Raw genomic sequence first — 22584 nt, 5'->3', positions numbered from 1 at the left:
CCTCGCATGGTACGTTCATCTTTGCGATCCCTGGCTGCGAGGCCGAGATACCGGCTGCTGTGGCCTCCGACGAAGTTCGGAGATGCCCTTTCCTTGCGAAAGCTGGGCCCGGTCGCGTCAGCCGCAGGGTCTGGCGTCCTCGGGCCTGGCGGGCTGCGAGGGAGCGCCCGGCGCGGGGCGGGGCGGCCCCTAGGCGCGCGCTGCCCGTCCGGGCTGCAAGAGCCGCGGGCCCGCGAGCCCCGACGCGGAGCGAGAGGCGCGCGCGGGCCGTGGGGGCTGGGCCGAGGCGGAGCGCGAGGCGGCGGCGGTGGCGGGAGGCGCAGCGGGACGAGGCAGCGGCCCCCGCCCCCCGAAGCCCGTCCCCGCGCGGGGCTGGGGAGCTCAGGGCGGGGAAGCCGCGGGGCCGCGCCACGTCCCTCGCCCGCCCCAGAGCGGGTTTTGCAGGCGGCTCCAGTCTGGGGGCTTTTGTGTCTGCGACTCGGGAGCGGCGAGAGAGCAGACCTCCTCCTCAGAGGGCGCTGTGAGTGTGCCGCCAGGGCCGGGCCGCCAGCCTCTTGCCTCCCCTGTCAGCGGCTCCTGAGGCGGCGGCGGCGGCGGCGGCGGCGAAGAAGAAGGAGTGGGAGGCGGCGGCGGCGGCGGCGGCGCACTCGCCCTCAGCACATGCCGGTCCCGGGTGGGGGGCCGCCCCCAGGCCGCGCTCCCGGCCACCGCCGCTGAGCCCCGCCGGTGCCCGCACGCCGCCCCGCCGCCCCGAGGCCTCGTCCTCCTCCCAAACTTTGCAAAGTCGGCCCGCGTCCCCACCGCCCTCGGCCGTGCCTCGGCTCCGAGGCTTGCCTCGCAGCCGCAGCGGCCCCGCGAGGAGGAGGAGCCGCCGCCGCAGCATCAAAGAGACCGAATTCCCGCGGCCTGGGGGGGAGTCATGCTTTGCGGTCTGTAATGTCAGCAGAACAGGAGAAGGATCCCATTTCGCTGAAGAGAGTTCGAGGTAACCGAGAAGGGTGCCGGATTGGGGGAACCGGGGTGAGTGAGGTGCGCGGGGCCCCGTGCCCGGCCGCCGGGAGGCCATGGGGCTCTGTCCGGGCCTAACTCCGCGCAGCCCGCGTCCCGCCCGCGCCCCGGGGCCGAGGCTGCGATCCGAGCGCGCGGCCCGGGCGCCCGCTGGCCCCCGAGACACCCGCGCGGATCCCTCGCCTCCCGACTTTGTGTTCGGAGGCAGTTGGAGCCGCACGCAGCATCCCTTCTTACCCCCTCCTCGCCCACCTCTCCTCGTTCTCAAGACACAGCACAATAGGCACCTCAAAGGGTGAAAAACAGACACCCCCTGGCAGAGACCTCGAACGATGCCCACCCCCTCAAAAAAGTAAGTTGGAGTGCACAAGAGTTGACGCTCTTGAAGAAGGGCTCCTGGGCTTTCACGTCTCTCCTGGCCCCCTTCCAACCCCCCCCCCCACGCGGCAAAGGCAACAGATATTCAGTTTATGTCCCTTAGGTTTAAGAGGAGAAGCTACAAATTCAGAAGGCATTTTCTCTATTGGTTTATGGATAAGAAATTATCTAAAATCAGTGTTATGCATGATTGATTTTCATCTTTCTTGCACATATCTAAGAAAAATCAGAGGGAACCGTGTGTCAAACAAAAGATACTGCATATAAGTTCACGAAAGTCAAATGCCACCCGGAAATTGGGGGATGCCTTTTAGCTCTTAATGGGGTTAAGACTGAAAGTTCTAGAGTTGGAGTAATATTGTTCATTAAGCAAATATTTATTGAACATCTACTATGTGCTAGACCTGTTCTTGTTCCTGGGATACAGCAGTGAACAAAGCAGATAGACGATCTTCATCCAGAAGGAATTCACCCTCTTGTGGGGTAAACAAATGATAAACAGTAGATACAGAATGCCAAATCGTAGGTGATATGGTGGACTACAAAAGAGGAAAAGAGGAGAGGAAATATGTGTGGGGGTGGGAAGTATGGATTGTCCGTAAGGTGATCACGAAAGGGCACACCTGGAAGATGATGTTTGAGCAAAGACCTAAAGGAAATGATAGAGCAGGGCCATATGGATTCACGTGGGAAGAGCACTCTCAGAAAAGCTGCAGCAAATGCAAAGCCTGTGTCTGGAATATGCCCAGTATATGCAATCAACAGCAAAGAAGCTATTGTAACTGCAGCAAAGTAAGGAAAGAGTCCTGTGACAGGGGCTGAGGGGTAGGATCAAGAATTATTTGATTCTTGAAAAGTGAGCAAAGATGATAGATAACATTAAGAGTACATTTTGTCCATTTTTAAATTACAGCATTTTAATTGTAAAATTACAGTCGTTCAGTAGTCTTAATGCTGTGGGCTGTAGGATGATTGTGTATTAGAGGGCCTGGTGTGCCATTTAAAAGACTGGCTTTTACTCTGAGAAAAGGTCTGCAGAGTTTTGAGCGTTAAGAGTGAGTAAGCTGACATTTTAAACAGGGCATCGTAAGCTGCTGTGCGGAGAACAGACTGTAGAGAAAAGGCTGAAGCAGGGGAGACTAGTAGAGAGGCGATTGCAGTAGTCATCCAAACAGGGTAAACAGGGTAAAGTGCTTTATAAATCAGTAAGTAATAAGGTAAATTTCCAGCTGACTTAAGTGATGTAGAGATGAAGGACCACAGTCGTTCATTTTTGTTTTTGTTCAATGTGACCAGAAATTAAACAAGTATAGAACTGGCTTGTGACACACAATCCAAAAGACATCCACTCGAGTATTTTGGTAGAAAATGATTTTCTTAGCCATTTAAGAGAAAACATAATTTAGAGAAGAGTATTGTTTTTAAAGGCTTAATATCAGCACAACCTTTAATTTGGTGAAATATTTTGTCTTTTCTATTTGTGGTTGTGAGTTGCCAAAGCCTTTAAGGAATAGACCTTCCTGAGATACAATTATTCCCCTGATATTTTTGCTGTATAATTTTGCCTACTATTATAAATTGTTTGGGGGTTAAAGGAAAAGAAAGAGGTATCAAGTTTATACCTTTGAACTGAATTATCAGTCCTAATCAAATGTAATTCTAAATAAAATGGATGAGTGTTTTATTGTGGGGCAAGAACACAGATATATCTTCATTTTGTTCAACTGCTGTTAAGTTCTACGGCTTAGCTATTGGGATTGGCTCCGGTGTTAGCTCAAGAATATTCTGAGAGTTAAGTACCAGAATAAAAGACAAAGCACTTTTTAAAATAAAAAGTCAATATTTTGATGTTATGGGGAGGATTTCCTTAATGTCATTTTGTAATCATTAGAACATTCATTTAAAAAATATTTTTGGGCCGGGCGCGGTGGCTCAAGCCTGTAATCCCAGCACTTTGGGAGGCCGAGACGGGCGGATCACGAGGTCAGGAGATCGAGACCATCCTGGCTAATATGGTGAAACCCCGTCTCTACTAAAAATACAAAAAACTAGCCGGGCGAGGTGGTGGGCGCCTGTAGTCCCAGCTACTGGGGAGGCTGAGGCAGGAGAATGGCGTAAACCCGGGAGGCGGAGCTTGCAGTGAGCTGAGATCCGGCCACTGCACTCCAGCCTGGGCGACAGAGCGAGACTCCGTCTCAAAAAAAAAAAAAAAAAAAAAATTTTTGGATTATTTTATAATGAGCTCTTCCAAAGCACAATTCTGCTGAACTTCATTGCCCTGGAACTTTTTGTTATTTAATATAATTTATATCATCAGACTGCATGCAGGATGTGATGTTTGCAGGGCATGAACTCTGGAGCAGTGCTTTTCAAACTTTCCCATATGCTGATGTAATAGAGACAGACCTTTTTAATGGTTGTGTATTTATTTTACATGTATTAAAACAAAAAAGTCACCAAATACCTTGCTTAGGATAAGGCTAAGATACCTATGTGTATAAACACACACATACAGCAATTAAATGAATTATTAAGAAAGTAATATTATAGGTAGAACCCAGATATGGCAAAATTAAAACATGAATGACTGAGGACTTTACAGTAGCATGCTCTGCAGACCAAAAGCATTACTTGTGATGCTTATTAAAACATAGATTCGTGGATCTACAGAATCAGGACTTCATCTTTAACAAGATCCCCAGGTGCTCCTTATGCATACTGAAGTTTGAGAACTGCTACTAATAGACCTAGATCACAAAGGTGTGAGTAGACCAGAAGCAGCTGGCTGTGGTCTTCCAAACTGTCCTTATATTTTAACATTAGATTTAGAATTACTCTTTAGTGACGTGGTATCTTACTTCTGTTTTCTACCAGTTCTTAACACTCCACCCCAAACCTTCAGCTTTTGATTATAAGACAGATCTGTGAGGACAGGTACGACGTCTTGATTGTCTTATTTGCCTTGCCCATAGTAAATGTCAGATGAATGAATGCGTGAATACATGAATTATGCTGCTTTCTGATAGTCCATTGCCCCTCATACTGCTTTTACTTGCCCTTTTCCCTTAGAATGTCAACTGTCATCGTTATTTTAACCAACACTCCCATTCTCCAGTATTCCTAGAACTCTTTTAGGCATTGATCTGATGGCAATATTCATTCATGTATTCAACAAATATTTATTGAGCAATCACAGTGCTATATAGTGGGAATACACTGATTAAGATATGACACCTGGCTGGGCATGGTGGCTCACACTTGTAATCCCAGCACCTTGGAAGGCTGAGGCAGGTGGATTACTTGAGTTCAGAAGTTTAAGACCAGCCTGGGCAACAACCTGTCTCTACTAAAAATACAAAAAATTAGCTGGGCATGGTGGCATGTGCCTGTGGTCTTAGCTACTTGGGAGGCTGAGGTGGGAGAATCACCTGAGCCTAGGGAGGTTGGGGCTGCAGTGAGTTGAGATCGCACGACTGCACTCCTGCCTGGGCAATTGGGGTGAGACCTTATCTCAAAAAAAAAAAAAAAAAAGATACGACACCTGTCTTCAAGAAATTGTTAAGTCTAGTACAGAACAGTGACAAATAAATAGCTACAAATAGCATGGTAAGGGCTGTGATTATTTATAGGAAATAAAAGAGCGCATCTTTTTGGGAATCGAGGAGGGAGAAGAGTTCAGTGAGTGTTCTTTTGTCTTAAGTGATGTGCAGAAAGCATCAGAGGAGATAAAAATGTGAGAAAGGGTCTAGGAGGTCTCTTGTAATTTTGAGAAGGCAGTTTTAGGAGGAAACCACATTTCAAAGTGTTGAACATTAACGTGGGGCCAGGTGTGGTGGCTCATGCCTGTAATCCCAACACTTTGGGAGGCTGAAGCATAGAGCATCGCTTCAGCCCAGGAGTTTGACACCAGCCTGGGCAACATACGGAGAACCCATCTCTACAAAACATTTAAAAATTAATGGTGGTGTGTACCTGTCGTCCCAGCTACTCAGGAGGCTGAGGTAGGAGGATCCCTTGAGCCCAGGAGGTCGAGGCTGCAGTGAGCCATGTTCACACCAATGCACTCCAGCCTAGGTAACAGCAAGACCCTGTCTCAAAACAAAAACAAAAAATGTGGTAAAAGATTAAACGATGAAGATGTGGCTTAAAACTTAAAAGAAGCTTGATCGTAGATGGAAAGACATAGCAAATATCTTAAAAAGAGTCAAGAGAAAATATTAGTCTTTTTTCTTCTTCATTGGAAAAAGACTTAAACATATTTGTAGATTTACAGAAGAACTCAAGGTAGAAGGAGAGGGGAAAAACTGGAAAGGCACCAGAGAGAGAGGATAATTCATTTGTAAATAAGGCATTCAATACACGTTTTAAAAATATAGACCATATGCTATACAGTCATTATTCCAGTAGCTGGATATGAGACAGACAAGTTTTCTATTCTCATAAATCAGGTCTTTGCAGCTAAGGGAACAGGATTAGCATCAAGTATACACATGGAAGTTTAGTCTTGGAGAAAAAGAGAATGGAGAAAAAAAAATTTAGAGATGAAGAAGGAAGTTGAGGGCATTTATTTCAGTGCTTTTAACCAGAGTTAGAAATAACATAGAAGGGATAAGGATGTATTTTAGAATGGAATAGTACAGAAATGTCATAAAAGTTACTAAAAATGGACTTTACAAGAAAATATAGACTGTCTCGATGGTATAAATATAGAGGATTTGGATTAAGATTGGAGAAGGAGCATAATTTATGCAGTCGCAAATTGGGGGTTGGGGAAGAGCCTGTGAGAGAAAGTCTGAAGGAAAGGTTTTTTGTTTTGTTTTTAAAATTGGTCCATATAAGAGCTAGGCAGATTATCAGGAAAGTGAGTTTGGTTTTAGACACATTGAGTGAGTATCCTGGGATATTCCAGTATATACAATGGATATATGTGGTTTGGAACTGGGTTGAGTAGTCCGACCCAGAAGTAGAGATCTGGAAGTCGTCAGTAAACAGGTGAATGTTAATTAATGCCTTGGGAGTATATGAGCTCACACAAGAGAGAGTGAGCAGTAAAAAGAGAACAGCATTGAGAACATCAACTTTGGAAACACTAACATTTGGGAGACAAGGCAGGGAAAAAGACCCTGAAAAGCAGAATGTGAAGGAGTCAGAGAGGTAGGAGAAAAACCATGAGAGAGTGGTGTTACAGATAATGAAGGAAGAATGGATTAATGAGGGGTAGATAAATGAATTTTGTTTTTAATGTGTGGAATAAAATGTTTCTATCCATGAGATGTCCATGATGCTTTTTCTCCCATATTCCCTCTCTTGGGGAACATGGCCATCTTTATCCATCCCCTACTCCCACGCAACACTGTCCCAAAGTCCTAGAATTTCTGTCTCCTTAATTTTTTTTTTTTTTTTTTTTTTTTTTTTTTTGAGATGGAGTCTTGCTCTGTAGCCCAGGCTGGAGTGCAATGGCATGATCTTGGCTCACTGCAACCTCTGCCTCCCAGGTTCAAGCGATTCTCCTGCCTCAGCCTCCTGAGTAGCTGGGATTATAGGCACATGATGCCACGACGCCCAGCTAATTTTTGTATTTTTAGTAGAGGGGGGAATTCACCATGTTGGCCAGGCTGGTCTCGAACTCCTGACCTCAGGTGATCTGCTCACCTTGGCCTCCCAAAGTGCTGGGATTACAGGTGTGAGCCACCGCGCCTGGCCTCTCCTTAATGTTTTGAACCCATTGGCTTATTGACCTTTCCACAGCTGCTTCTTTATTTTAGGTTTTGCTTTTCCCTTTATTTCAGTAACCCTCTCATTGGTTTCATGGCTTCCCCCTTAGTCCCTCTTAATCCATTTCCACATTGCCACTGATAGTGATGAATAGCTTACCAAATACTTAGTTCTGAGTGTTTTAAATGGATCTTCTTGCTTAATCCTCTCAGTAAATCTGTGAATTAGATGTTACTATTATTGTTGGTTTACAGTTGAGGAATTGACATTCAGAGAGGTTAAGTAGTATGTGCTTAAGTAACATATATAAGTTTATCCAGTGAATAAGCAGCAAAGCCACAACTCAAAATCTAGGGCCCAAGCTCTTAGCTACTATGCTGCATTGCCATAGTGGTCCCCAAACACAATTGAGCCACGTTACTCTCTTTTGTAGAATTATTCAGTGGTTTCCTATTACCTTTCGAGTAAAAATCAAACTTTCTTATGTTGGCTGTTTTTGATTTGGCCCAGGTCTACCACTTAGTCCTCTATTCTTCACACTCCATGAAGTGCTTTCCCTGTTTCTTATGCTCCAGTCCTACAGTATTCACACTTCCTCTCTAAATGTTGTCGTGGTCTCTCTTGCTTTTAAAACTTCCTTTGCATATTCTATCTCTCCTGCTAAACCTGTCCGCCTTTTCTACCACCTTTGGGCGATACTCATCCTCAAAGTTTCAGCTCAGTTGAAATCTCCCAGGATGTTTTCCTGAGCTCCCCACTCAGCCAAGATTCGGTGGGAGTTCCTTATGTTCCCTCAGTATCCTGTGCTCATCTCTATCACAGTGTTTATCACATTAAATTTAAGAGTTTCAAAAGAAAAAGGTTGTTTCCTATAGGTTATAAGATCCTTACAGGGAGAAATTATTACTTTTATTTATTTTATACTTCCACAAGTTCAACAAATGTTTCTGAAATCCAATTTGATGAGCATTAATGAATAGGTTTCAGTAACTTCAAGCCATTAGTCTTCCTGGTTTGCTTTTCCCAGGTGTGTAGAGAAGTTACCTCCTGGGAAGATTATACAGTTTTGTCTTCTGACATTCTTGTTTTAAGCAACCCGAGAGGTCTGAGTCATCTTTAACATCAAAATTAGCCTTAAAGTATGGTCAAGAATGATTTCAGATCTCCTTTTTTATTCCTAATCTCTATTGATGTGCCAACTGCAATAATGAGAAACAGTACAGCATTGTAACTGTGAGCCTGACTGCCAAGGTTTTTATCCCAGCTCTGCCATTTATTAGCTGTATGGTCCTTGGCAAGTTACTTAACATCCCTGCATCAGTTTCCTCAGCTGCAAAATCAAAATAATAATGGTACTTATCTCATGGAGTTGTTTGAAGGATTAAATTGGTTAATATATATAAACCACTTAGAACATTGTCTTCTGCATTCTAAGTGATCTGTTTGCTATTAACATCAGAAATAAGTCTAAAATACACATTCTGTTTAAGTAATGTGATCAACATTCACTTTTAGGTATATTTAATCAGTCAATCAATAAATGTAAATAACCTACAGCAGATTCTTATTTTGATTAGGAGTGGGTGTGAAGAGAACAGAAATGTTTTCTTCCTACAGAAAGAAAAAAAATTTTTTTTAAGCAGAAAACTCTGAGGTTTCACCGTTTTGTTGGAAAAGACAAATAGAAACTGTTTATTGAATAATATTCATGAATATCTGCAGCTTTGTTCCCCATGATTTCTGAGTTTTTTTGACTAAAAATTTGCCTGACTTTGTTCATGAAAGAAGTTCATTATCAGAGGTATTATTGTATCATTATCTTCACATGTGAATACCATCCACCTATTCTCCTAAGCTTTACCTTTCTAAGCAACCTTAAACCCCATGGACCTCAGTAACACAAAGAGGTAAGTGGGAGACCAGTGGGAATTTGAAGACCTGTTTTACAGAGGGAAATGTTAGATTCTTAAATATAAAATTATTACCATAAAACTCAATGTTCAAAAAAGAATTTTAGGTGGATTGCTTGAAAATGAAAAATTTATTTAAATGATTTCAAGCATCAGGAGTTTTGCTGTATATTAAGTATGAGCAATTATTTGATTCTTGAAAAGTGAGCAAAAATGATAGATACTGTTAAGAATACATTTTGTTCATTTTTAAATTACAGCATTTTAATTGTAAAATTACGGTTGTTCAGTAGTCTTAAGAATGCTGTGGGCTGGGCTGGGCATGGTGGCTCACGCCTGTAATTGCAGCACTTTGGAGGCCGATGCGGGTCGGATCACGAGGTCAGCAGATCGAGACCATCCTGGCTAACACGGTGAAACCCCGTCTCTACTAAAAATACAAAAAATTAGCCGGGTATGGTGGTGGGCGCCTGTAGTCCCAGCTACTCGGGAGGCTGAGGCAGGAGAATGGCGTGAATCCGGGAGGCAGAGCTTGCAGTGAGCCAAGATTGCGCCACTGCACTCCAGCCTGGGCGATAGAGCAAGACTCCGTCTCAAAAAAAAAAAAAAAAGAATTACCTTTTTCTATTTATACTTTTGTTAAAATGAAACACTCATGACATGTTAGGGAAGATAGGACTTTGAAGTTTGGCACCTTTGTTTATTTATATAACCACTTTATTATTTGACTTCTAAGACCATTGCTAATTCTTTTTCCATGTCAGGCTCATCACCATCTCAAGGTATTCAGATTCAAGGATATCACATTTCTCTGTTCAATATGTGGGTATATGGTGTTATAGAAAAACTGCATGCAAATTATTAATCTGCAGTCATCAGTTCATTTTATATGGACTACTGAATAATTATAAATTGGTAATAGGTTTATTCAAACCATTAGATTTGAAAAAAAATGAACTTGAGGAGAGCACTGGCTCTTACTGTCAATTCTTTATTTACCATATTCCCAGATGGTATTATGACATCAAATTAAAATTAAAATACAGAAGTTCTTTTAATTTGAACCAGAAGTTTCCATTTTTTCTTTCAAAGACTTAGTGTATGGATAAGATTTTAGGGAAGCAATAGTATCTTAGAGGTAGATAAGCCTGGTTTTACTCAATTAAGCAAAGAAGAAATAGATAAATTGGACTTCATCAAAATTTTAAAATTGTGAGTGTCAAGGGATACTGTCAGTAAAAATAGACAACCCACATGATGGAAGAAAATGTTTGCAAATCTTGTAGCTAAGAGTTTAGTATCCAGAATATATAAATAATTTTTACAATTCAGCAACAAAATGCAACCTAAGAAATGAATGGCCAAAGGATTTGAATAGATATTTCTCCAAAGAAAAGATATAAATGGTCCGTAAGTACATAAAAGATTGTTTGCATCATTAGTCATTATGGAAATGCAAATCAAAACCACAATGAGATATCACTTTATATTCATTCACTAGGAGGCTATATTAAAACAAAAACAGAAAAATGTTGGTGAGGATGTGGACTGTAACCCTCATACTTTGCAGATGAAAATATGAAATGGTGCAGCCGCTGTGGAAAACAGTTTGGCAGTTTCTGAGAGTTAAGCATAAAATTGCTGTATGACCCAGTGATTCCACCTCTAGATAGATACTCAAGAGGATTGAAAACATGCTCACACAAAAACTTGTGGGGGAAAAAAAAAAAAAAAAAAAAAAACTTGTACAAGTATGTTTATAGAGGTATTATTCATAGTAGCCCCAAAAGTGGAAGTAACTGAAATGTCCATTAGCTAGTGAATGAATAAACAAAATGTGGTATATTTATATATTGGAATGTTAATCAGCCATAAAATGGAGTAAAACTGACACGTGCTACAACATGGATGAACCTTGAAAATGTTATACTAAATGAAAGAAGCCGTATACAAAAAGCTACATATTGTATGATTCCATTTATATGAAAAGTCCAGAATAGGCATATTCATAGATAGAAAGTAGATTAAGATTCAAGTAGGTGGATCACTTGAGGTCAGGTGTTTGAGACCAGCCTGGCCAACATGGTGGAACCCGGTCTCTACTACAAATACAAAAATTTGCCAGGCGTGGTGGCAGCCACCTGTAATCCCAGCTGCTCGGGAGGCTGAGGCAGGGAAATTGCTGAAACCTGAACCTGGGAGGCAGAGGAGTTTGCAGTGAGCCAAGATTGTGCCATAGCACTCCTGCATGGGTGATAGAGTGAGACTCTGTCTCCAAAAAAAAGCGGATTAGTAATTGTCAGGGGGTGGGGAATGAGGAGTGACTGTTGATGGGATAGGGTTTCTTTTGGGGATGATGATAATGTTCAGGAATTAGATGGTGATGATCATTACATAACCAGGTAAATAAAAATCACCGACTGTACACTTAAAACAAAAATCTAGTTTTAGATTTCATTGCTTCTTTTGATCAATGGTGTGACTGCTTTACGTTTATTTTTCTTAACTTTTTAAAAATTGGGAATGACTTGCTTTGTGAGCTCAAAAGTATCTGAGACAAATCTCAATCAATTTAGAAAGTTTATTTTGCCAAGGTTAAGGACGCACCCATGACACAACCTCAGGGGTTCCTGAGCCCAAGGTGGTGGGGATATAGCTTGCTTTTATACATATTAGGTACACATGAGACATCAGCTAATATTGATACATTGGCTTGGTCCAAAAGAAGTGGCGGGATGAGGGGTGGGCAGGTGTCCAGGTCATAGGCAGATAAGAGACAAAAGTTTGCATTCTTTTGAGTCCTTGATCAGCCTTTCACTGAATACACAATTTAGTCTGACTCAGTGAATCTCCATTTTTTACATAAACAACAGGGCAGAGAAACCGATCAGATATGCATTTGTCTCAGGTAAGCAGAGGGATGAGTGTCTGTCCTGCACGTTTGAAGATAAGCCATCAGTTTACACTGGCAGGGTGAAATTCAACAGAACTCTTCCTTATGGGCAAATTGTGAGGGAGGTATGTAGTTTGTTTTGTTTTTGTTTTTGTTTTTTAAACTTTTTTGCTGTCTTATTTAGGAATAGAATGGGAGGCAGGTTTGCCTAGCTACGTAGTTCTCAGCTTGACCTTTCCCTTGGCTTAGTGATTTTGGGGTCCCGAGATTTATTTTACTTTCACACCTACCTCATAAGTTTATGAAGATTAAGGAAAAGAACATGGATGTCATATCTAACAGGCTTCTAAGTTAAGATGATGAAACAAGGCTGCTTTACAGAATCTTTTCCTCACTTCTCTCTTTTTTTTGAGAAGGAGTCTTGCTCTGTCGCCCAGGCTGGAGTGCAGTGGCACAATCTCAGTGGATCACTGTAACCTCCTCCTCCTGGGTTCAAGTGATTCTTCTGTCTCAGCCTTCCAAGTAGCTGGGATTACAGGCACCCGCCACCACACCGGGCTAATTTTTGTATTTTTAGTAGAGACAGGGTTTCACCATGTTGGCCAGGCTGGTCTCAAACTCCTGACCTCAGGTGATCTGCCTGCCTCAGCCTCCCAAAGTGCTGGGATTACAGGAATGAGCCACCACGCCCGATGTTTTTCTTTTTTAAATTAACCTTAACAGCTTTATTGATGTTAATAGTAATGATAGTTTCTGGCTCATTGGACTTGAAATGTAAATCAACTAGGATTTGGTCAGGAAACAGAAACCACACCAGTTATTTTTAACAAAGAATTTAATATAAAGTGTTGTTAACAGAGATTTAAGTAACAAAAATAAGATGCCAAAGTTTTCACAGAGATAACAACTGGGGGAACTAGCTGCCATTCCTAAGGCTGTGGAACAAAGGAATGAGGTGGAAATTATTAAATTGTACAAACTCAGAGGAGGGGCCCTGTGGAGTGCAAACTCAGATCTCTGAGAAAGGAATACTGTTTAAGCTGGTATTAATACCTCTGGACTTGGAAGAGCAGCCCTGTAGGCCTGGGACCCAGACACCTGGTGCACGTGTCTCTGAGGAGCACAGAAGTCTGTTTCTGCAAGTGTTGGAAATACTACAAACTAGATATACTGCAACTGCTATGACTGAAACAAACTGCCAGTGCGGGGAGGAGACGTCAGGCCAGGGGTGCCATGGAGAGGAACAGAAGGAGCATATTCATTTTTCTCCTCCAGCCTTCCAGTCTCCCTCTAGCACACCCTATTGGCATAGCCTGGTAGAGATGAAGCAGAGAGTATAGAATGATGTGAACAGGGTGATTGATTTTTTTCTTTGTATTTGTATGCATTGCTTATATTTCTTTATAATGAGCATGTCTATTTCCTACAAAAAAAATAGTGATTTTTTAAAAAGTACTAACTACAGTATTTGTCATAAAGCTTAAAAAGCAAAGTAGTGTAGCCTAGGGGAGAGAATTGTACATTGCTACTCAGTGTATGGTTGATGGACCGCCAATATCTATATTACCTGAGGAGGATTGTTAGAAATCCAAGTTCATGGGCTTTGTCCCAGAATTACTCAAACAGAATCTTCAGGAGTGGGACTCAGGAATCTATATTTTAACCAACTTTTGGGGTAATCTTTATGCATACTGAAGTTTGAGAACCACTAATACATACTTTAAAACTTCATATATAGGCTTTTGAGTCAGAAAGACACAACTCTGTGACCTTGGGCAAGTTAGTTAAATCTGAGCCTCTGTTTTCTCATCTATAAAATGGGTATAGCCATAGAATTTTTTGAGGATCAGATGAAATAATGTATATAAAGTGCTTATCCCCGTATCTGACACAGTAAACATTCACTGAATTAATTTTTGTAACAATCTGGTATTGTGGAAATTGTCTTAGTTTTTGTCTTTTAATTGTTACATCAGTTAACTGTTGAAATATACTATAGCAAGTGAAGGAACAAACAAAAACAAAAACACTTGGACTCAATTTAATTCAACAAACATTTATTGCCTATGGATAAGGCCATATACTGTGGGTAGATAAAAAATAAATGACATTAGCTCTCCTTATAAAGATATCTTTATATATCATTTATCTTTAAAGATATCTTTATGTATCTTATGTACATATGCACACACATATACAGTATACCTTTGAACAACATGGGTTTGTACCTGAAATTTTTTGAAGAATTGAAACAAATAGAAAAAAAACTCACAGATGAACCCTGTAGCCTAGAAATACCAACAAATTAAGGAAAAGTTAAGTATGTCTTAAGTGCATAAAATATATGTAGATACTAGTCTGCTTTATCATTTACTACCACAAAACTTATACAAATCTATTATAAAAAGTTAAAATTTATCAGAACTTACATACACAAGCATTTACAGACCCTAAGTGGCACCATTTGCAGTTGAGGGAAATGTAAACAATGATGCAGTATTAAATCATAACTGCATAAAATTAACTGTACTTATTGTACTACTGTAATTTCATAGCCACCTCTTATTGCTATTGTGGTGAGGTCAAATGTTGCAAGTATCTGCTTAAAATACCACACGGTGTTAATCATCTCTATGAAAGCAGTTCATTTCTCCAGTAAATTGCATGTCACAGTAAAAAGCAGTACCTTTTGGTTCTCACATATTTTTCATCATCTTTAGTGCTGTACCGTAAACCTTAAATAACAGCATGGGACCCATACAGAGTGTCACTAGTGATGCTGGAAGTGCTCTCAAGAAACAGAAAAGCCATGACATTACCAGAAAAAGCTGAATTGCTTAATATGTACCGTAGATTGAGGTCTTCAACCTGGTTGCCCACCATTTCAGACAGATGATTCATCTTGTAAATAGACGATGAAAACATACAGTATGATAAATATACTACTATAAATGTATTTTCTTTTATGATTTCTTAATTATATCTTCTTTTCTCTAGCCTACTTTATTGTAAGAACACAGTATGTAATAAAACATATAACATACAATATATTTGTTAATCAAGTCTTTATGTTATCTGTTAAGGCTTCCAGTCAACAGTAGCCTATTTTAGTAGTTAAGTTTTAGGGTAATCAAAAGTTATACATGGACTTTTGACTGCACAGAGGATCAGAGTTTCTAACACTTGCATTATTCAAGAATCAACTATATCACAATGTATATAGTTCAAGGATCAACTATATCCCCATCCATTGTTGGCAGATGCTTATGTTGTTTCTATGTCTTGGCTCTTGTGTATAATGTTGCAACAAACATAGGAGTACACATAACCCTCTGAGATACTGATTTCATTTCCTTTGGATATATATCCAGAAGTTGGATTACTGGATCATATGTATTTCTATTTTTAATTTCTTGAGGAGCTTCCAAACTTCTCTTTAATGACTGTACCAATTTACATTCCCACCAGCAGTGGATGAGGTTTCCCTTTCCTCCACATCGTCACCAACACTTACTATTTCTTGCCTTTTTTTTTTTTCTTTTTTGAGATGGAGTCTTGCTCTGTTGCCCAGGCTGGAGTGCAGTGGCACAGTCTTGGCTCACTGCAACCTCTGCCTCCCAGGCTTGAGTGATTCTCTTGCATCAGCCTCCTGAGTAGCTGGGATTACAGGTGCCTGCCACCATGCCTGGCTAATTTTTTTGTATTTTAGTAGAGATAGGGTTTCACCATGTTGGCCAGGCTGATCTTGAACTGCTGACCTTGTGATACACCTGCTTCAGCCTCCCATAGTGCTGGGATTACAGACATGAGCCTCCGTGCCCAGCCTTTTATTATTATTATTATTATTTTTTATTTAAAGACAGGGTATCACTATGTTGACCTTGGCTGGTCTTGAACTCCTGACTTCAAGTGATCCTCCTACCTTGGCCTCCCAATGTGCTGGGATTACAGACATTAGCTACCACACCTGGCTTTTTTTTTTTTCTTTGTCTTTTTGATAATACATCCTAACAAATGTGAAGTTATTTCTCATTGTGGTTTTGATTTGATTTCCCTAATGAGTAGTGATGTTGAACACCTTTTCAGGTACCTGTTGGCCATTTTTATGTATTCTTTGGAAAAATGTATATTTAGATCCTTTCTCCATTGATTAAGCATTGTTTTTGCTTTTGGATGAGTACCTGTATATTTTTGGTATTAACTCCTTAAGAGGTATATGATTTGCAAATATTTTCTCCCATTTTTGTAGGCTGCCTTTTCATTTTGTTTTCTTTTCTGTGCAGAAGCTTTTTAGTTTGAGGTATTCCCACTTGTTTATTTCTGCTTTTGTTGCTTGTGCTTTTGGTCATATCCCAAAAATCATTGCCAAAACCAATGTCAAGGAAGTTTTTTCCTCTGTTTTCTTCCAGGAGTGTTACAATTTCAGGTCTTACATTTAAATCTTTAGTCCATTTCCAGTTAATTTTTGTGAGTAGTTATAAGATAGGCATCTAGTTTCATTCATCTGCATGTGGATGTTCAGTTTTTCCAGCACCATTTGTTGGAGGGACTAGACTATCCTTTCCCCATTTTGTACTCTTGGTACCCTTGCCACATATTAATAATGTATTTGTTGGTTTATTTCTGGACTCTTGATTGTGTTCCATGGTGAATGTGTGTGTTTTTATGCCGATATTACTGCAGCTTTGTAATATAGTATGAAATCAGGAAGTGATTTTTTGTTCACTTATTTCTCAAGATTGCTTAGGCTATTCAGAAACTTTTGTGATTCCATATGAATTTTAGGATTTTTTTTTCTTTTTTTGTGGAAAATGCCGTTGGAATTTTGATGGAGATTATATTGAATATATAGATAAAAACTCTTTAAAAACCCTATTGAGGGACACAGAGGAAGACTTCTAATAAATGGAATAGTATTCCCTGTTGTGGCTAGCCATCTGGAACAAAATAATACTGTTTTTTATCTCACGTTATCCCAAAATAAATTCCAAATGGAGTAAACATGTAACATAAAAGTATGGCCATAGTTTGAAAAAAATAGCTTGATGGTTCCTTAAAAAATTGAAAATATGATGTATTAGTCCAGTCACAGAAAGACAAATACTGGATGATTTCACACCGCTGATAAAGACATACCCAAGACTGGATGATTTATAAATAAAAAGAGGTTTAATGGACTTATAGTTCCACATGGCTAGAGAGGCCTCACAATCATGTGGAAAGCAAGGAGGAGCAAGTCACATCTTACGTGGATGGTGGCAAGCAAAGAGAGAGCGTCTGCAGGGAAACCCCGTTTTTAAAACCATCAGATCTCATGAGACTTATTCACTATCATAAAAACAGCATAGGAAAGACCTGCCCTCATGATTCAGTTACCTCTCACCAGATCCCTCCCACAACACATGGGAATTCAAGGTGAGATTTGGGTAGAGACACAGCCACACCATATCATAGGATAAACTATCCAACAATTTCACTTCTGTGTATATATCCGAAAGAGTTGAGAATAGAGTCTCAAAGAGGTATTATAACATATATGTTATTAACATTAGTCACAGTAGCTAAAAGGTAGAAACAACTGAGGTATCCATCTACAGATAAACGGATAAACAGAATGTAGTATGTACATACTATACGTGGATTATTATTCAGCCACAAAAAGGAAGGAAATTCTGACACATGCTATAGTACCTTGAGGACATTATGCTTAATGAAATAAGTTAGTCACAGAAAGACAAGTATTGGATGATTCTACTTGTGTAAAATATCTAGAGTAGTCAAATTCATAAAAGCTGAAAGTAGATGGGAATCCCAGGGCATGGGGAACTTGATGGGGATCATAGGGGTGTAGAAGGGGAAAATGGGGAGTTGTTGCTCGATGGATATAGTTTCAGTTTTACAAGATGAAGACATTCTGGAGGTTGGTTGTGCAGTAATGTGAATATACTTAATACCATTGAACTGTATACTTTAAGATGGTAAACTATATGTGTTTTACTGCAATTAAAAACTAAAAAAAATTAAGCCATAAAAATATTAGGAAAAAAATCTGAGAGAATTATTTTTTATTCTCTAAAAATGAGACATAAGCATAAGACAAAGCCCAGAATTAAAAAAATAAAATATTGATGCATTTTATTACATAAAATTATTTTTTAAAATTCTGGATAGCCTTATAGAGGAAACTGGGTACAGGGTATGTGCAAATTCTCTTTACTATCTTCACATTTTTATAAATGTGAAAATCTAACATTTTAAATATGTTTAAAATTTTATAACAAGAAATCAAAACATAATAACTTGACAAAAGTATTTGCAGTTTAAATATGTTCAGTATTTTTTTTTAGTATATGAAGAGCTTCTATAAATCACTAAGAAGAGGATCAAACACTCAGTAGAAAAATGGCAAGGAATATTAGCTCCCAAGTGATTCTAACATGCAGCGAAGATTGAAAATGGCTAGTTTAGATATTTTTGATAAATCAGAGTAAAATTTTAAAAAAATGTTTCTTAAAAACAAAAGCAGGCTCCTTTTTCCCCGAGATGGCAGATTAGAGGCTTCTGGCATGCCTCAGCCACCTGGAAATAGCAAGATAGTACATAAAGATAAACTCTGTGAGCTTTAATTCAGAAAGGAAAATGAGTATCCAATGGAATTGTGAAGGACACCCTCAATCCCAGAGAGGAGAACACTGGCAAACAGCTCCCATGATGGCATCCAGTTGATAAAAGTGAGTGAGGCCTAAGTATGTGAGAGAGGTAGAGAGCCCACTTGCTGACTCACCTTTCCACTAGGGATCTGAGCAACCCAGGTGGAGGGAAAGCACTTTGTTTCTCCCAAGCCCTGGAGCTATCTTGGGGAAAATCTTGGAGACATTGTGAGGGAAAAACACTGGGAAGAGCTGCAGACATGTTCCTAGACCCTGAGAGCAGCATGCCATTTTAAATCTGGGTGTGTACAAAATCAGGAATTCCTTGGTGACCTGGCAGTGTGGCTATATAGACATTTCAGTCCCAGGCTAGAGATTGGAGTGCCTGCTATGGAGTGGTAGGTATGTCTACAGGACCCCAATGGCAGGCACAGCCACCGTCCATCAACCACAGAATATACATTCTTCTCATCTGCACATGAACTTACTCTAAGATTGACCATATGCTTGGCTGTAAAGCAAGTCTCAGTAAATTCAAAAAAATCGAAATCATACCAGCCGTACTCTTGGACCACAGTGGAATAAATGTAGAAAGAATTACCAAGAAGATCTCTCAAAATCATACAATTGCATGGAAATTGAACAACTTGCTCTTGAATGACTTTTGGGTAGTGAAATGACATTTGGGTAATGAAATCAAGGCGGAAATTTAAAAAATTCTTTGAAATAAATGAAAACAGAGGCACAACATACCAAAATATCTGGGATGCAGTGACAACAGTATTAAAAGGAACGTATGTAGCTCTGAACACCACCTCAAGAGTTAGAAAGATCTCAAATTAATGATCTAACATCACACCTAGAAGAACTACAAAAACAAGAACAAACTAACCTGAAGGCTAGCAGGAGAAATGAAATAACTAAAATCAGAGCTGAATTGAACACATTGAGACACCAAAATCCATACAAAGTATCAATGAAACAAACATACACCCTGGGATCAGATGAATTTATTGCTGAATTCTACCAGAAATTCAAAAAGAGAAGAACTGGTACCAGTTATACTAGTATTCTAAAAAATTGAGGAGGAGGAACTCCTTCCTTACTCATTCTATGAAGCCGGCATCATTCCAGTACCAAAACCTGGCAAGGACACAAGGAAAAAAAGAAAACTACAGGCCAGTATCCCTGATGAACATAGATGTAAACATACTCAGCAAAATACTAGCAAACCAAATTCAATAGCACATCAAAAAGTTAATTCACCGTGATTAAGTAGGTTTCAGTCCTGAGGTACAAGGTTGGTTCAACATAAATCAATAAGTGTGATTCACCACATAAACAGAATTAAACATAAAAATCATATAATCATCTTAATAAACATGAAAAAAGCTTTTGATAAAATTCAACATCCTATCATGATAAAAACTCTCAGCAAACTAGGCATCGAAGGAACATACCTCCAAATAATAAGAGCCCTCTATGACAAACCCACAGCCAACATCATACTGAATAGGCAGAAACTGGAACCATTCCCCTTGAGAACTGGAACAAGACAAGAATACCCACTCTCATGACTCCTATTCAACACAGTACTGGAAGTGTTAGAGCATTCAGGCAAGAGAAAGAATTAAAAGGCATCCAAATAGGAAAAGAAGCCAAACTATTTCTCTTTGCTGAAATATGATTCTATACTTACAACGTGCTAAGGACTCCACCAAAAGGCTATTAGAATTTATAAACAATTTTAGCAAGGTTTCAGGATACAAAGTCAATGTTCAAAAACCAGTACCATTTCGATATACCAGTAATATACAAGCTGAGAGCCACATCAAGAAAGCAATCCTGTTTACACACAGACACACACACACGCACAACCTAGGAAATATGTCTGACCATTGAGGTGAAATATCTCTACAAGGAGAACTAAAAAACACTGATAAAATAAATCATAGATGACACAAACAAATGGAAAAACATTCCATGCTCGTGAATTGAAGGAATCAATATCATTAAAATAGCCACACTGCTCAAAGCAGTCTACACATTCAACACTATTTCTATCAAACTACAATGGAATTTTTCACAGAATTGGAAAAAACTGTGTTAAAATTCATATGGAACTGAAAAAGAGTCCAAATAGCCAAATCAATCCTAAGCAAAAAGAACAAAGTTGGAGGTATCAGATTATTTCAAATATAAGGCTGCAGTATCAAAAACAGCATGGTACTTGTACGAAAACAGACATTTAGACCAGTAGAACAGAATAGAGAACCTAGAAATAAAGCCACATACTTGTAGCCATCTGATCTTTGACAAAATTGAGAAAAACGAGCAATGGTGAAAGGCCCAGTAAATGGTGCTGGGATAGCTGGCTAGCCATATGTAGAAGAATGAAAATGGACCCATACTTATCACCATGTACAAAAATTAAGATGGATTATAGATTTAAATCTAAGGCCTCAAACTATAACAATCCTAAAATACCTAGGAAACACCATTCTGGACATCAGTCTTGTGAAAGAATATATGACGAAGTCTTGAAAGCAATTGTAACAAAAACAAAAATTGAGAAGTAGGATCTAATTAAACTAGAGAGCTTCTGCATAGCAAAAGAAACAACAGAGCAAACAGACAACCTACGGAATGGGAGAATATATTCACAAACTGTGCATCTGACAAAGGTCTAATATCCAGAATTTATAAGGAACTTAAACCATTGAACAAGCCAAAAACAACCCCATTAAAAATGGGCAAAAGGAGTTTGAGACCAGCTTGGGCAACAAAGACCCTGTCTCTATAAAAAATACAGAAATTAGCCTGGTATTGTGGCACATGCTTGTGGTCCCACATACGCGGGCAGCTGAGGTGGGAGAATCTCTTGAGCCCAGGAGTTTGAGGCTGCAGTTAGCTGTCGTCACACCCCTGCACCCAGCCTGGGTGACAGAGCCAGATCCTGTCTCAAAGAAAAAAGGTGGGCCGAAGACATGAACAGGTATTTCTCAAAAGAAGCCATGTAAGTGGCCAAGAAACACAAAGCAATGTTCATCATCACTCATCATCAGAGAAATGCAAATCAAAACCACAATAACATACCATCTCACATCAGTTAGAATGGCTATTTTTAAAAAGTCAAAGAATGGCCGGGCATGGGTGGCTCATGCCTGTGATCCCAGCACTTTGGGAGGCTGAGGTGGGTGGATTGCTTGAGCCCAAGGAGTTCGAGATCAGTCTGGACAGCATGGCAAAAACCTGTCTCTACTCAAAATACAAAATATTAGCTGGACATGGCAGCCCACACCTGTAGTCTCAGTTACCTGGTAGGCTGAGGTGGGAGGATCACCTCACCCCAGGAGGGCAAGGCTGTAGCAAGCTGTGATCATGCCACTGCCCTCCATCCTGGGCAATAGAGTGAGACCTTGTCTCAAAAAACAAAACAAAACAAACATCAAAACCAGATGTTGATAAGGCCTGTGGATAAAAGGGAATGCACATAGACTGTTGATGAGAATATAAATTAGTCACTGTGGAAAGCAGTTTGGAGATTTCTCAAATAAATTAAAACAGAACTACTGTTCAACCCAGCTATGCCATTACTGGATATATACCCCGAAGAAAACAAATTGTTCTACTAAAAAGACACATAATTGTATTTACATAGCACCACTATTCACAGTCACAACGTGGAATCAACCTAGGTGCCCATCAGTGGTGGACTGGATAAAGACTATGTGGTACATATACACCATGGAATATAAACAACCATAAAAAAGGAATGAAATCATGGTTTTGGTTTTTTTTTTTTTTTTGGTAGCAATATGAATGCAGCTGGAGGCCATTATCCTAAGCAAATTAACATAGGAAGAGAAAATCGAATACTGCATGTTCTCGCTTGTAAGTGGGAGCTAAACATTGGTTACTTATGGACATAAGGATGGTAACAGTAGACCCTGGGGACTACTGAGGGGCAATGCAATTAGGGGCAGGGTTTGAAAAACTGCTCAGCACCTGGGTGATAGGATCATTTCAT

General features: G+C 40.1%; 1 protein-coding gene across 1 annotated transcript in view; it reads left to right on the top strand.

The window, feature by feature from the left end:
- The first annotated feature begins 238 nt into the window (after positions 1-238).
- The window catches only part of PYGO1 (pygopus family PHD finger 1), a 43062-nt gene continuing 20716 nt past the window's right edge, over positions 239-22584 (top strand). The window contains exon 1 of the mRNA XM_015142296.3: positions 239-985. Coding sequence (XP_014997782.2) covers positions 937-985 — 49 coding nt within the window. The 5' untranslated portion in view covers positions 239-936. The remainder of the gene's footprint in view (positions 986-22584) is intronic.

Source organism: Macaca mulatta, chromosome 7 (assembly GCF_049350105.2).
Source record: "Macaca mulatta isolate MMU2019108-1 chromosome 7, T2T-MMU8v2.0, whole genome shotgun sequence".
NCBI classification, from domain to species: domain Eukaryota; kingdom Metazoa; phylum Chordata; class Mammalia; order Primates; family Cercopithecidae; genus Macaca; species Macaca mulatta.
This window is presented reverse-complemented; position numbering and strand designations above follow the sequence as displayed.